The sequence below is a fragment of the Bison bison genome, unplaced genomic scaffold (genome assembly GCF_000754665.1).
Source record: "Bison bison bison isolate TAMUID 2011002044 unplaced genomic scaffold, Bison_UMD1.0 scf7180017864048, whole genome shotgun sequence".
NCBI lineage: Eukaryota > Metazoa > Chordata > Mammalia > Artiodactyla > Bovidae > Bison > Bison bison.
In genome coordinates this window covers 4,586,075-4,602,641 of record NW_011494620.1, presented here as the reverse complement: position 1 = coordinate 4,602,641, position 16,567 = coordinate 4,586,075, and the positions used below count along the sequence as shown (strand labels likewise).

Genomic DNA, 16,567 nt, shown 5'->3' with positions numbered 1-16,567 from the left:
GGCAATGGCACCCCACTCCAGTACTCTTACCTGGAAAATCCCATGGACGGAGGAGCCTGGTAGGCTACAGTCCATGGGGTCGCTAGGAGTCGGACCCGACTGAGCGACTTCACTTTCACTTTTCACTTTCATACATTGGAGAAGGAAATGGCAACCCACTCCAGTGTTCTTGCCTGGAGAATCCCAGGGACGGGGGAGCCTGGTGGGCTGCCGTCTATGGGGTCACACAGAGTCAGACACGACTGAAGCGACCTAGCAGCAGCAGCAGCAGCAGCAGCAAGTAAAGGGGAAGGAACTCTAGTTTAAAAAATGAGCAGTGCATTAGATTTGGGCAGTCAGTTAATACATGTACAACATCATCAGTTTTCCCATGTTTATATGAAAATGGTCTTGCATTTTTATGAAATGATTTTATGAAGTAATTTTTATAATTTTTTATAATAGTTTGTAAGTAAAATTCCATTGATGAGTGCTGTTTATGGAATTTCAAAGATTTACCTCAATCAAATAAAGTCCAAACTGCAAATAGTTACCAGATACTTGTGTTAGTCAAGGTTTCTTTTAAGGAGAAGTAGTATTTCAAACGGAGAAGGCAATGGCACCCCACTCCAGTGTTCTTGCCTGGAGAATCCCAGGGACAGGGCAGCCTGGTGGGCTTCCGTCTGTGGGGTCACACAGAGTCAGACACGACTGAAGCGACGCAGCAGCAGCAGCAGTATTTCAAAACCATAATCTGCCTGCTAGAAATTTGCATCTCTATTGAGTTGATGTTTATTTGTAACCCTTTCCACTGGAAAAAGCTAGGGTTTTTTTTTTAGTAAAAGTGTGTCAAGAGGTCACACTAATGCTTCTTATTCAAATTCAGGACTACACTAGTGAAGAATTACTAAAACAGTTAAAAAGTATATATATATATATTTTTGTATATGTTCTTACCTTTCTTCCCAAATGTAAAACATAGGTGTGCTGTATCTATTAATACACTGTCTGTGCATTCAGCCACCATGTACCCTCTTCCATTTCCCCTGTCATTCAGTCTCATTCGTGAAAAAAACTGTGTGTGATGCGCCTGGTCCCTACATTCACTTCCCTCTGTTCATTTCTGTTGTCTGACGCTCATCCTCTCATAGATGTTTGAGAAAGTGCTCATGGGAATAATACTCCCTGAATTCTGGCATCTCCGTGTTCCTTGTACACGAAGGTCAGTTTTGCTGGATTTATAGTCCTTGGCTCACATTTTCTTTCCTGAGTGCCTTCAATGTGTGACTTTCACTTTTTCGTCTGACATGAAGTGTTGCCGCCAGAGTAGTGAAAACCTCATATTCTCCGTTCTTTAAAGTCACTTGCTGTTTTTTCTAGATGCTCAACAGATTTTTTTTTTTTTTTTTTATCTTTTGTCATTTTACTAGAATGTTAAGTGTTAGTCATTCTGGATTGTTATTCTCAGGGACACAGTATGCTTTCAGTATTTGGTTTCAGACATGTTTTCTTTTCATTTCAGAGATGTTTTTCTATTATTTTCAATAATCGCTTTGGTATCTTTTTCTTCTGAGACTGTATGTTGCAGCTTTATTGCCAGTCTTCCCTCTTTATGACTTTCTTCCCAACCCTTTTTGGCTTTTTTATTTTAGAAAAATGTCCTCTTTTTCACTCTTTTTTCTCTTAAGATATTATCTGTTGTGTTTATTCCTCCTGTGTTCATCTAGTAGTATAGTCTTTTTTTTTTCTTTAACTTTTCATTGTATGTATTTATTTTTGGCCACACCGCATGGCCTGCTAGATGTGGGATCTTAGTTCCCTGACCAGGGGTGGAACTTGGTCCCCTTGCGTTGGAAGCACAGAGTTTTAACCACTGGACCACCAGGCAAGTTCCTAGTATAGGCTTTATTTAAAAAATGATTTAAAAAATTCATTCCTGATTTATGGTGTTCTTTCACAACTTCTATCATTTTATCAACATCTATCAGCTCATTTTGAAACTGAAGGTTAATTTTCGATCCGATCTGTGAACATGTCTTTCTGGCTTTCTTTCATTATCTGTAATGTTACTCGGCTCCTGATTTTCCTTTTTTCTTGTAGTAACCTTGTGTGGGATTTGACCTTGATACTTTGCTGTTGCTAATTTTCATGTGAAATTAGTTTTCCTGAATTTTTAGAGGAAGGCCTAGCTCAGGGCGGCGTCTCTTACTCCACAGTGCTCACTCTTGTGCTCTGTTCATGCGGGGCACGCGAGGGAGGTGACTTGCCGTCCGTGGTTTCCTGGCCCCATGCCCACCCCTGTCTTTAGCTGACCCTTTCCCCGCTTCCTATGTTACCCCTGCCTCACTCAGGTTTTGATTCCTGTCTCAGTAGTTTCTCCCCGATGTGGGCTCCTGTCCTGGCCGGGAAGCCTGGGGGTGGGGGGCCCTTTCCAGAGTTTACAGGCTGCTTCAGCCCTGCCTGAGGACCCCTTGCCCTCATCCACTGCTGAAGTGGGCAAAGCTCTCTCCATTTCAGTCCCTGACCTCAGGTTTGCCCGTCTGCTCTCGAGTGATGCCTGCTGGCTGGGTCGGGGTCTCCTCTCCTCAGGTCTGTCGGTTGCTCTGTTGCCTCCCTTTTCTCTCTCTGCCTCACTGTTAAGATGAGGAGCTCTTGGGGCTCTCGGTGGCTTGTCTCCACTAGCTTGTGTCTTGGGGTTCTTGTGGAGATCTCGTCACTCGGCTTCTTTGTATATGCTGCCTGTGGGTCTTAGAGGTTTTGAGATCTTGTTGGCCCATGTTTATGGTGGGATTTGGAGAGATTCAAAAACGATGCTGCCACAGCCCCCATCTTCCCTGAATCCTCTAGTCCCATAAAATTCCAGCATTTTCTCATGAGAGGGCTTCTTACTATCCAGAGAAGGGATCATCTCAGGGCTGGTGACGAGACTTGGAACAAGGGTTATGAGGACTTGGGTTTCCTGATTTGCAGACGAGCGTGGTCTGCTATGTCCCAAGCACTCTCTGCCACCCAGAAGGTGCTGTCGCTGTCCTCTTGCGGTGGTTTTTGTAGTCACCCTTCTGTGTGACGCTTGGAGGTGGCATGGAGCAATGAACCAATTTTGCATTATCAGTATTCCCTTTTCCAAAGGCTGCCATACTAACGTGGTATTCAGAATAGCGTTTTTCTTAGCTTATGAACTGTTATTCCACTTCAGTGTGGTTTTCAGAGTTGCATAGTCAGGGGAGTCCACACAAGCATCGGGCTTTTATGCAGGTCATTGATTTCTTCACCAGATGGTCCCAGGTGGCGCAGTGGTAAAGAACCCGCCTGCCAATGCAGGAGACACAAGGGGATGTGGGTTTGATCCCTGGATTGGGAAGATCCCCTGGAGTAGGAAGTGGCAAACCACTCTAGTATTCTTGCCTGGCAAATTCCATGGACAAAGGAGCTGGTGGGCTACAGTCCATGGGGTCACAAAAAGTCAGACACAACTGAGCAACTAACATGTTCAATGCTAATACCAAATTTTAGAATAATAATAGAAATAGAAGTGAGGACGCTTTTAATTATGCTTTATAATTACCTAGAATTTTTTTATAGGTACTTCTTCCAAAATACTAAAATATTTGTATTTATTTTTTATGGACTATGCACATTAAGGGTTAATTTGTGTATTCTACATAGACTTACCATTATTTTCAGCAGACTTTTTCTATGAAAATATAATACAGTAAATACAATGACTTACCATATAAAAATTTAGAAATGTTGTCTTTTCTTTTCACTTAGGTAAAAGAAATCTAGTAACTGTATATGCAAAGTAAAAATCTAAGTGTGTAAAGTGTCTGCATTTTAATTGTATTTGAAAATGAGGTTGGTATGCGATTTGCCCTCCATTTAAACATTTGAATAGCCTTAGTTTCAGGGCCGTTGCCCAAAGTTTCCCACAAAAGGTTTCCTGCATCTGCTGGCCGCTGCTGATAAGAATCCAGTGTTTAAGCCTTTTGTTTATCTGAGGAAATTCCTGTTAGGTGTGTGCACATTCGTTCCCCTTTGTTTTCGGTAGCAGCCCAGTGAGTTGACCATAAGAATTGTACACAGCACTCTATTCTTTTAGCAAAGTCTTTCTGCAGATGGGGGATACGTTCCTGCATGTCATTAAGACGGGCATCAGCCAGGCTGAACCCGTGGACCGCTGTTCTCGGTGGATTGAAAGAGTTTTCAATTAATGATAAGCTGCTTAATTGGTTTTAAAAAGTAACATCTGTGCACATGAGTTAGATGCTATTCTGCACTGGAAGTGTGTGAGTGTGTGCTCATTTGTGTCCGACTCTTTGTGACCCCATGGACTGTAGCCCGCCAGGCTCCTCTGTCCATGGGATTCTCCAGGCAAGAATACTGGAGTGGGTTGCCATGCCTTCCTCCAGGGGATCTTCCTGATCCAGGGATCGAACCTCCGTCTCCTGCACTGGCAGGCAACTTCTTTATCATTGAGCCACAAATACTTGAATTATAAATATATCTGATCAAGTTTGAAGAGGCCTTTGGAGGGGATGGATATTCATTGTAGTACATCAAACAGTTGATGGGTTTTATTTAGATATGCTTTGGTGGTATTTAAATGTTCTCTTGTGATATCCAGTTTAGCCAAGGCTACAAGTATAATCTGTGTAATATTCAAGGCTGAGGTTTATGGTTTTGGTTAATCACACCTGCTATTAAAGCCGAAATTGTTGGACCCAAAGAAGTATTCCTGCAGCTGCATGTTGCCATTTTCGGCCAGGAAAACTGTACGACACCTGTGATTCCTGACCTCTTATCTGGGAAAAACCGGTGACAAATTTTCTTACTTGTGTCAAAGAGATAATATTTTCTAAACTATTGTGTCACCTTTTGTTTGTTTAATCAGTAACTGTTTTCTTTCTGAAAATTTGTTTTTTGTAGTTGGTTTTGGAAATTTGACAGCTTCTAAGCTAAACTGAATTCTTTAGGATAAGGTAGATTTATGACTATATAACTATTCCTATAAATAAGTTGATATTTGTCAGAAAATTTCATAAATTTCTATCATAGGGAAGAAAATAGAGTGCTTCATTGCTTTAAAACGTCTCAGTTCTTTAGACAAATTCCAACAAAATCTCATTTCTCATTTCAGGCCTTCGAAGACCTCAGCAAGCTAATGGTCAAGGTATATGTCATTTACATGTATTAAATTCATGCCAGTTATAATACACTTTTGAAAATTTATTTTGTTAGCAGACATTTAGGGACATTATTTCTTTTTGCTCTTTTTCTGTTCTCTTGACAGGCTAAGGAAATGGTGGAGTTATCAAAGTCCATTGCTAATAAGATCAAAGATAAGCAAGGTGACATCACAGAAGATGAGGTAAATGGGTGGCCTCTTTAAGGCTTTGAGAACTAGATTACAGAGATAACACAAGGGCATTCTGGTGGTTTACCAGCATGCTGTTTCTTAAAATAGTGTTTGATTTCTTGTAGGACTTGAGGATATATGACAATGTGGAAGAAAAAGTCAGCCATAAAAACTTTGTTAGCTCTAGCAGAATTAAAGGATATTTCAGTACTTTTCCTGGAATGTAGAAAATAAGAGATACTGAAATGTGGAAGTTTGTTCTTGACATACCCTTGAGTTTGATATGTTTCATTAAATTTGTCTACAATCTGGTCACAGCTGTTTTCCTAGGTTTTTGGTTTTATCATTTGGTTGACATTAAGCAGAAGGATGGTTGTTACCTGAGTCTCATCTGCCACCAAACCTGTGGGGTAAATAGAGACTGAGATACTAAGGCAGGAGGAGAGTAATGATCCGATTTATGCCAGGAAATACTAGGAATTCACTCATATATTTCACAGCATAGAAACACAGTAGAAGAGATGGGTAGATATAGAAATAATCGAGTGGAACTGAATGTCTGATGGATTTCAGATGCTGGGTAGAGAGACTAAATCTGCATAGTCTTTTTGTGTATCTTTCCCTCTCCTTATAGACCATCAGGTTTAAATCCTATTTGCTGAGCATGGGGATAGCTAACCCGGTTACCAGGGAGACCTATGGCTCCGGCACACAGTACCACATGCAGCTGGCCAAACAGCTGGCTGGAATACTGCAGGCACCTTTGGAGGTAAAAACAAAATCTTAATGGTCTCTTTAAATTGTGTTAAATTATTTTTGTGTCATCAGAGGTCTTAAGAGCTTAACTCCTTTCATGATGTGGCTTCTATTCAACCAACATGTTATTTTTCCTTGCAGTAATAAACTAAACTAGTTCAGTGATTCTTTGGAGAAGGCAATGGCACCCCACTCCAGTACTCTTGCATGGAAAGTCCCATGGATGGAGGAGCCTGGTAGGCTGCAGTCCATGCTAAGGGTCGGACATGACTGAGCGACTTCACTTTCACTTTTCACTTTCCTGCATTGGAGAAGGAAATGGCAACCCACTCCAGTGTTCTTGCCTGGAGAATCCCAGGGACGGGGGAGCTTGGTGGACTGCCTTCTATGGGATCGCACAGAGTCGGACACGACTGAAGTGACTTAGCACTTAGCAGTGATTCTTTGTCAATAATTTTCTAAATTGTTTTTAATTTCCATTTCAGATATCTAAATCTGTTTGATACAAAAAGTCTTTCTTATCTCTTATTTTCAAAAGGAAATATATAATCTGTATATATTTTAGACACATTTTTTTCATATACCGTGTGCTATTAATAACTTCATAATAAAGTTTCATATTCTAGTTTAACATTATTCAGGGAATCAAAACTTTATTAAAGCACCTGTATTAAGAAATATTTCAAACAGATGACAGAGTAGGATAGCATAATGAATCCCTATGTCCCCATCATCCAGCTCCACTCAAAATTATTTTAAAGTGAATCCCAGACATCATATCCCTTTACCTGTAAACATTTAACTATGTAATTATAGTGATAAAGATGCCTTTAAATGTGATTATAATCCCATTTCACACCTAAAAATTAAAAAATAATTTTTTAGTATTATCGGATACCTAGTTAGTATTCACATTTTCTGCTGCAGTTGATTTGTTCAAGCCAAGATACATTGCAAATGTTTGATTTCTTTCAAGGTTTTTTTTTTTTTTTTTTAATTCTATGGGTTTTTCCTTCTCCCATCTCTTTTTTCCCATCATACAATTTATTTACTGAAGAAGCTAGTAGTTTATCTTACAGTGTTTCAGAGTTGGATTTTGCTAACTGTAAGTTACCATGCTTCACCATCTTATGTGTTCCCTGTAAATTGGTAGTTATATCTAGAAGTTCTTTTTTTTTGTCCTAATAAAAATATTCCATAGAGGGTTTTGTGCGTTTCCATCAGAAGGTATGTTATATATGATTATCTTTTTTGTGTGATATTAACAGCTACTGACAGTCATTATCTATATCTGTTACTTCATTAGGGGTTGCAAAATGGTGATATTTAATTCCATCATTTATTTAGTTATTAGCTGGAATAACTTAAAACATTTAAATACACTTTTTGAAACATAGTGTCCAACCCCTCTTTTTATTTAAGTAAATGTTAAAACAGTAATTATAGTATTAAAGTCCAAATAGGGAATTTGAAGTGCCTCCTGGTATCTGAATAGGTTCCTGGTGTGTAAATATAGTTTTCAAAAGCTTCTTAAGAAATTTTATAATTTATGATTTTGCTCTGATTATGATTTCTATTAGGAAGTGCTAACTAGTGCTAATTATAATGTTTCTTTTTATTTAATATTTTAACAGGAACGAGGGGGAATAATGTCACTTACGGAGGTGTACTGTTTAGTAAACCGAGCTCGAGGAATGGAAGTAAGAATTTTTAGATATGCTTTTGGCTAAATATAGACTTTCTTGATAGAATACAAATTCTCCTACAATGAATACAATCTGAGGAAGGGCTGTGAATATCAAAAGTATTGATATTTTGAAAAGCAGTGTGGTGCAGTGAAAAAGAACACTGCCCTGGGATCCAGAGGGTAGATTCTGTTCCTGGTTTTGCTCAGTGACTTTGAGTAGCTTCCTTAACCTCTCTGGAACTCAGGTTTTTTACCTTTAAGATAGGGTTTAGATTGAGTGATACCTCAGCGTTCTAATAGCCTGTGTTTGTGTCGTGATGAGCAAGACTATGCCTGGTGACCTTACTCTGTGATTGTTAACTGTTTTGAATGAACCTGGCTGGACTCAGATTGCCTGTTGATAACACAGTGGGGAAGCTGCCCTGTTCCTTTGGCTTAGAATCAGCCCCAGCTACACCTCAGCTCTCGCTGTCCTTTCCACTCACATGTCCTTGGCCTCCAAGGGTCTGTCTGTGCAGTCTCTCTGCCCTCCACGCAGATAGCTCACACATGTGTCTCCAGTGCTCACCCAGGTTCCCCAAGTCAAAGCTCTGCTCTGTGTTTTTTTGTTTTTTTGAAATTTTTGACTGTGCCACACGGCATGTGGGATCGTAGCTCCTCAACCAGGAATTGAACCCACACCCCCCTGCATTGGAAGTGACCAGTGGACCACCAGGGAGGTCCCTCTGCTCTGTGTTTTAATTTGAGCAGTCATAGTAATCATCCCGGTGGGTACTTATTATCCACCAGGCGCTCTGCACGTGTTCTCTGCTTATCCTCCCCATCACTCAGTGTGGTAGCTACTTTTACTCTCCCCATCTCGGGGACAATTAGGGGATGAGGACACTGAGGCTCAGGAAGATTCAAAAGCTTGACCACGGCTCTACCAGGAGACAGTCTTGTGACAGAGATTGGGACTCAGGCTGGACTGGCTCCGGAGCTATTCCGTGTGACTCACAGCTGCTGGTCACCACTGTACTGAGCTGATTCTTCAAGGCCACGTGAGCCAGAAGGGTAGCCACTACGTAGCTACAGGTGACGATCGTGAACTTGAAATGCAGGTAGTCCAAATTGAAGTGTGCTGTAAGTGTGAATTACACCCTGGATTTAGAAGACTTTGTATAGAATAGAGAAGTGTTAACTATCTTATTAATGATTTTTATATCAATTACAGGGCAAATTTTTGGCTCTTTTGGGTTGAATAAAATATATACATTAAAATTAATTTAATCTGTGTATTTTTTAACGTGGCTACTAGAAGGTTTTAAATTACCTATATGACTTGTGTTATATTTCTTTGGATAGCACTGCTCTAATGAATAGATGTCTTTGCTTCTTTGTTAATCCTTTTTGCCTTGTAAGTGAGTAAGCCACCTAAAATCCTTGACGCATGATCATTTTACACTTATCTCTTCTGTTTGAGTGGTCATCATAATTACATAGCATCACTCTATTAAATTTGCAGTGTAAATGGTAAACTTGTATTTTTTCCCCCCCTCTCTAGTTGCTTTCACCAGAAGATTTAGTGAATGCATGCAAGATGCTGGAAGCGCTGAAACTACCTCTCAGGTAAAAGAACCTTGTGGGAAGTTTGCCGTCTGTTGTCACAATTCCACCCTGAGTAGACAGAACAGCCCTGTAGGTCTGTCCTCTTGCGTGGTGAGCCAGCATATACATCACTCTTCTGGAAGTTTGTTTCTCACATGTGGGCAGGAATCACCTGGTACCATGGGCATCTGTCATCCCAGCTTCCATCCTTCTCAGGGCTGTGCAAGGCCTCAGGGGCAGGTGGTCAGACTCTTGCCAATGTGGGCTCCTCCCATGAGGTCACAGTGACCAGTCTTTCTGTCCTTACACAATTTTTTTTGTCTTAGTCTCTGGAGACCTGGAAGTACAGTCAGCTGTGAATTGTGTTTTCCTTATCCTCAGGTTTTAAAAAAAGTAGCCAGGCATATTTTACTTAGCATGTGGATTACAGTTCAGAATTTCATTAACTGTTTATGAGCTTTTTTGGTTATGCTTTAGTCACCCATGGTCGTTATATCTGAAATGCTGTTTTGTGTTAATATTGCCCTCAGACCTGGGCATAAATGAAAGTAAAAAAATATTTTCGCCTCCCCGAGGGTCCAAGATCCCAGATGTTCACGGCTTTGTTCTCCCTTCTGCGACTTTTAGACTCCGCGTGTTTGACAGTGGCGTCATGGTCATTGAACTTCAGTCCCACAAGGAGGAGGAAATGGTGGCCTCAGCCTTGGAGACGGTACGGGGACCCCGTTTCCTCCCTCCCTCGTTAGAGCTTGCCCCCCGAAGACCCCAGTGCTTAGCAACTTGAGAAACAGGATTTCCTTTTGAATTTAACTTTGCTAAAAAGTAATGTTCACAGACCCAATTGAAAACGGTTGATCATTAACAATGAGTGACTATTCATCACATTTATACTTTGAAAGCTCTTTGAAACTTGCCAACACTCATAACATTTTGTAAGTAAGGGGAGCTAGAATGAGGGAGGTGCTTACTCCCTTTCTGTTTGAAACTCAGCCTTGAGAGTAAGTTTTTAACTTTGTCAGAGTGTTACCCATGATTGAACTTTTTCTTTTAGTCATACCCACGTAAGCTGCATTGTAAACATTGCAAATTGTTTTGTAAAATAATTGCTTCAAAAAATATGGAAAGCAACTGTAGTTTAGGTGGATTTTGCTGGCCAAACTGATTATTTGTTAGGACCTTGAAATATTCTTATTTTAAATTTGATGAAAGTTTCAAGACTATACATATTCCGATCACATACTTAAAACCAGTCCTGTGTATAAGGGTCCTTCGCTGGAGCATGTACTATGCACTCAGTTAGAATTTGTTGTATGTTCCTTTTCAGACTATGAAGTACATTGCCCTTATTGGGCTTCCCAAGTGGCGCTAGTGGTAAAGAACCCGCCTGTGGATGCAGGGTACTTAAGAGACACGAGTTCAATCCCTGGGTCCGGAGGATCCCCTCGAGGAGGGCATGGCAACCCACTCCAGCATCCTTGCCTGGAAAGTTCAATGGACAGAGGAGCCTGTCGGGCTATAGTCCGTGGGTTCGCAAAGAGTTGGACAGCACTTAAGGGACCTCGCGCACACACGCACACACTCCCTATTACACAATGTTTCAGTCTACAGTGTTTGTTTTGGGTCCTTCCACTTTTGTAGGCTTAAGCATTAGTGAAGAAGCTTTAGTTCTGGAGTGATTTTAGTAGAAAATTCAGTCAATTATTTCCTGAGTATACACATAGATATTCTCAGGTTAGTACCGAGGTGGCCTAAATGATCACATTTTTTTTCCTGCTCTGTGTTTCTGTTAGGTTTCAGAGAAGGGATCGTTAACATCAGAAGAGTTTGCTAAGCTCGTGGGAATGTCTGTCCTTCTGGCTAAAGAGAGGTAAGCAAGGTCTCTGCTGCTCACTTGTAGCTATCATTTGTGTTTCTGAATGAATGGATGGATGATGGTGTTTTTTTTCCCCTTGACTCCTAGGTTGCTTCTTGCTGAGAAGATGGGCCATCTTTGCCGAGATGATTCAGTGGAAGGCTTGCGGTTTTACCCAAATTTATTTATGACACAGAGCTAAGAGTTTTGTATCTGAAATAACTTGTTATCCATATACTTGCATCATGGAGAGGTTGAATGCCATTGAGCTAAGGGTAAACCCTGATAAACAGAATTACTGGAACTTTGTAGTATCATACAAGACCCTTTTAATTTCTCCCCAAATATTATGATCCAGGAAGCTTCTCTAGGATATATATAGGAAAAATACAGAAAGCTGAATGCCAATATGAATTCAAAATCATGCTACCGTTGTATAGAAACCCTCAGAGTTTAACTGGAAATTTGGTGGATTTTAACTCGATCTTCAAATCTGACCATTTTTTAAAGAAAAGAATTTAGTTCATTGGGGGAGAAGGAGAAGTTGCATGTTTGGACAGTTTAGATCGTTATTTTGGTTTGACTGAAATTCGCTGAATTATAAAAGAAGTTTTCTTTGCATTTAGTGTGCACCTTTGAGGGGTTTTCATGAAGAAGTTTAGACCTACAGTGTAGTTTAAGAACCTGACAACATCCAACTGCAGGATGTCACGTAAGGCTCTTCCTAAGGGCTTTTTAGAAGCAGCCATAGGCATGTCTTCAGCAGACCAAATAAAGCAGCTTAAAAAAAAGAGAGAAGTTTTCTTGACTTCCATATATATAATCTGACTAGTTCCTTTTTCTTTTTTTTTAAGTGATGATTTCATGGCTGGCATTTAAAGAATGCAACTATGTCATTCTGTTTTAAAAACTGCTGTGGATTTTGCTAGTGAATTAAAGAGCTGTATGGACATGCCCGGAGATAAGGTGACAAATTTGGGAAGTAGACTGTTCAGGATTTCCCTCAGATTGTTGTGTGGGTGGAGGAGCCTGGAAGAACCTTGAACTAGCTTTACATGAACCTTGGTGCTCTTTTACCTCAAAGCCAAGGATGGACAAATAGAAAGTGGAAATGTTAATATGTCTCCTTTTCCTTCCCTTGAGGAGTTTTACTGCTGAACTTTAAAAAACTCTTTCTATCATCCTCTAGCAATATTTTTTTCCTTTGCTTCACACATTATAATTTGTGTGGAGAAACTCTCACTAGGAAGTATTACTGAGATGACTGGCAAATATTGAATCCAGATCGCTTGAGTTTTCTAGTGACCGCCTGACTTCATTACTGCAACACGGCGTACAGTCCGATGGCATTACCTCAAACTCAGGGACACCACAGGGAGAGCCCCTTTCAAGGCTGAGTTGGCAGTGGAAGGTCACTGATAGGTTTTGGCCAAGCCTCTAAAACGGGTGGTATCTGTACTGAGAGAACCTTTGAGACCAGGAGGCAGGAACGCTCAGGCTGAGACTCTGGGCTCCCTGAGACATCCTCACTAAGAAGTGGAGGACCACTGCCGGGCTGCTGCAGATGCCCTATGGGCAAGGTCCGGGCACCCTCAGCTGCAGACCCAGGGAAACCCTCCACGTGCAGCCAGAGTCGATCCCTGACCCCTGCCTGATCCCTGTTGCTGCTTCACATCCTCCAGTGTCATGGGAACGTCGTGGCTGCAGCATCCTGACTTAGTTCCAAATCTGTCGCTGATTCCACGTGGTGATGACACACCCCTTAACATCCCCTCTCATTTGTCTGGGGGGAAATTCAGTGTCTGGCTGCCCAAGTCTTTGGAGCCATTGTGTATGGTTTTTGGCATGTCACTCCTCTCTGGGAAGCACTCTGTCTCACACACACACACACACACACACTCATCTCATTCACTCCATATCTCATCTGGCCAAAGTTTTTAAAAATTACACAGATAAATAATCTGTTTCACCAGTTGGAATGAGTTGCAACTAAGATTGTTAGAGCTACTGGGTCTTCTAGCTCTAATGGTGTTGATTCGTTACAGCAGACTCATGAGTCAGCATATTTATTTATACTGGTGTGACAACACATTAACAAAAATGGAGCAGTCTGAATTATATAAAGTGAACTAAAGTGACATGAATCTAGTTTTGCAAATGTCACATTAATTAAAAAACAGGTATGATTGATTTTATTGTTTTAAAGTGGGCATTCTTCACTGTTTCCAGACCTCTATATGTGTATTTTTGTTCTTTGTGTTTTGTTTTTGCCAAATAAGGTGTCATTTTCATTCCTTTGTTGGTAGAGGTTATGTTTGAATACAACCAGTCAGGCCCTAAGTGCAAAAAAGTTCCGTCTTCTTGGTGCTTATCACTGTTATATTATTATTTTTGCTTTCTAACTTTGCTCTTCAAAGCACAAATCTGTAGCTTTATGATAATGGAGTATTTCTAGTCACATACTGTCCAATTTTTTACATTGTACAAGTGAAGAATGTTTTCAGGGTTAAATGATTGGTATTAATGTATAGAGTAAAATTATTGCAAAATTTAAAAATGATTTTTCTTGACTTGGTGTTCTTTTTAAATACTCTTTGAAAATGTATGAAAATGATAAAGGTTTAGTCAGAATAAACCCATATATTAAGATTTTTTCTTTTAGATTTTATAATCAAGTTGATTATAAATATTTTTGACCTCAAGGTCTTACTATTTTAGTTGTCTTAAAAAATGGGAAATGACTCATGAACTGTTCTTTTTTATTTTTTTTAATTCTTGATGTGAATTCCACTGTTGACTGACCATGTGTATATATGTGAAGGTACTATCTCTTGTTCCCTGTTACCAGACTAAGCCAACCAGACATGGATTTATCATGTCATTATTCTCATGTTCAGATATTTAGAATGGTTCTTCCTTGCCCAACAACCTCCAAGTTTCCATCTGATACAGTAGAGTCACAACTTCTATGATGGGTAGGTTTTAAGGACTATGCTTAAGGATGGAATCAAGCATGCTCAAAATGATCCGTGAAAATCTCTGAAATTGCCAATAAAGTTCTCTATATAATCTTACAAGTAGAATGGCTGTAAAGTGATACATGGCTATGAATATTTTATGACTATAGCAAGTAAAATATATAATAAAAGACTATATATCAACAGTAGACTTTTGTAGTACCAATAATTAAAGTACTTAAGTGTGTCTTTTTTGTTTTCCTTTTTCTTCACTATGCTGATAGGTATGGCTGAATTTATGTAAACGTATCGCTGATCCTACTCCTTATGATAGATCTTAAGTGTCAGCTCCACGGGGGCGGAGATTTTTCTCTGCTTTGTTCACGGATGTGCCCTCAGCCTAGAGTGAGGCCTGGCACACAGTAAGCGTCCAACGAAATGACAACCAAATGAGCGACCGCCCGTGTGTGTGCCTGCTTATAAATGGGCTTCACTTCACCCTACTTTCATCTCTCATTGAATTCAATAAAAAGAAACATTTTTGAATACCTGTTGACTTTGTGTGAGGAACTGGGCCACTGGGGGATACAGAAGCGAATAAGATGCAGGCCCTGCTTTTAAGAGGGTAGCCTCACTGGGACATAGACATGTGAGCAGCCTTAACTGAAGATGGGAATGAAGTCTGTGCCATGGCAGGGGCACGGGTACCATGCTTGGAGGACAGAGGAGGGAGGCTTCTGTTCTGATGGAGGACCGTCTGAGAAGGTCTGGTGGGAGAGGAGGAGCTGATCCACTAGGCTCAAGAGAACCAAGAGATGGTCAGGGGAAGGCATTGATCAGGCCCTTCCTCTTCCTGGGCCACATTGCCCTTGTTCAGACGTCCCTTTGTTATTTCCTCCCATCCACCCACCCCTATCCTAATAATCAAAACCATACTTTGCTCATTCCCACCTGCTCTAGAAAAATCTGTTTCCGGGACACAACTACTATTCTGAAACCCAATTAACCATATATTGGGTTGGTCAAAAAGTTCATTTGGGTTTTTCCATAAGCTCTTACGAACTTTTTGGCCAGCTCAACACTTGACTGTCTTTTATCTTGTTCTCTGTTATCTCGATGCCACAAGAAAATAGAGAAATTAGATTTCTTTAAATTATAAGGAATATCACACAACACCTCTTTGGAATTCCCAGTGACCTACATCAATAATTGTACAAGGTAAATTCCTAGTTAAGTATTCACTCAGTTGAGTGGCTTTTCAATTATAGTGTGTCTTGAGTCTGCAACTTTAGTCTGTGTCCTTTACTCTCTTTCCAAGAGGCTTCTTATCCACACTTGTCCAGCCTCAGCCTGTCTGAGATACGCTGTCTTATTCAAATTCCATAACATGGGCCAGGTCCATGATGTGGGAAGCGTTCCAGAAAAGTTAGATTAACACACACATAAGGTCTTATTTTCACAATGTGACAACTGGGTCAATCATTTTCTTTCTTGTGCTCTAATAATCACAAGTCAGTTAAAGCTTGTCTCTCAGAGTGTTATCTAGGGGGAAAAAAATCTCCCTATTTATATAAAGGGTATTATTGAGATAGTGAACACATTTTACACAATTTGCAAAAGATCCCTTGACCAGTCACTTACTCAAGATATCTTTGTCAGCCAGCTTGTTTTAGTTTAATACAGCTAAGACCATACCACGGTTCTTTTGAAAGTTTTTTCCTTTAAATTTCTGTTGGCTTCTTTTTAGAAAGGATTAAACTGTCTTAACTATATAGTAAACAGTTTGGCAAGAATTCAAATTAAAGCAAAAATGACCAAACATCTCAATAATGCTCTTATTTAAAAATTGACCAAGCACACTGACCCCAGGCCCTTGCAACTTCGATTGAGGCAGAGTGGGTTTCTAGGGAGAGTGTGTGTCTGAGAGATCAACACTGAGCAAATTGCTTTCTATACATTTCACTCATTCACCACAAAACTTCAGTATGACTACATTAGATGTCTTTTGCAGTGGAGGAAAGGAGGGGTTAAGTATTTGCCCGAGGTTATGGAGGCAAAGTAAAGAGGAACTTAAGAGCCTCTTGATGAAAGTCAAAGAGGAGAGTGAAAAAGTTGGCTTAAAGCTCAACATTCAGAAAACAAAGATCATGGCATCTGGTCCCATCACTTCATAGCAATAGATGGGGAAACAGTGGAAACAGTGTCAGACTTCATTTTGGGGGGCTCCAAAATCACTGCAGATGGTGACTGCAGCCATGAAATTAAAAGACGCTTACTCTTTGGAAGGAAAGTTATGACCAACCTAGATAGCATATTCAAAAGCAGAGACATTACTTTGCCAACAAAGGTCCGTCTAGTCAAGGCTATGGTTTTTCCTGTGGTCATGTATGGAT

At 40.3% G+C, this 16,567-nt stretch overlaps 1 protein-coding gene across 1 annotated transcript in view; it reads left to right on the top strand.

The window, feature by feature from the left end:
• The window catches only part of VPS36 (vacuolar protein sorting 36 homolog (S. cerevisiae)), a 31,832-nt gene extending 17,110 nt beyond the window's left edge, over nt 1-14,722 (top strand). The window contains exons 7-14 of the mRNA XM_010835656.1: nt 5,117-5,149; nt 5,270-5,347; nt 5,970-6,104; nt 7,726-7,791; nt 9,322-9,386; nt 9,993-10,077; nt 11,156-11,232; nt 11,326-14,722. Of these exons, the coding sequence (XP_010833958.1) occupies nt 5,117-5,149; nt 5,270-5,347; nt 5,970-6,104; nt 7,726-7,791; nt 9,322-9,386; nt 9,993-10,077; nt 11,156-11,232; nt 11,326-11,419 (633 nt within the window). The 3' untranslated portion in view covers nt 11,420-14,722. The remainder of the gene's footprint in view (nt 1-5,116; nt 5,150-5,269; nt 5,348-5,969; nt 6,105-7,725; nt 7,792-9,321; nt 9,387-9,992; nt 10,078-11,155; nt 11,233-11,325) is intronic.
• The last annotated feature ends 1,845 nt before the right edge of the window (nt 14,723-16,567 follow it).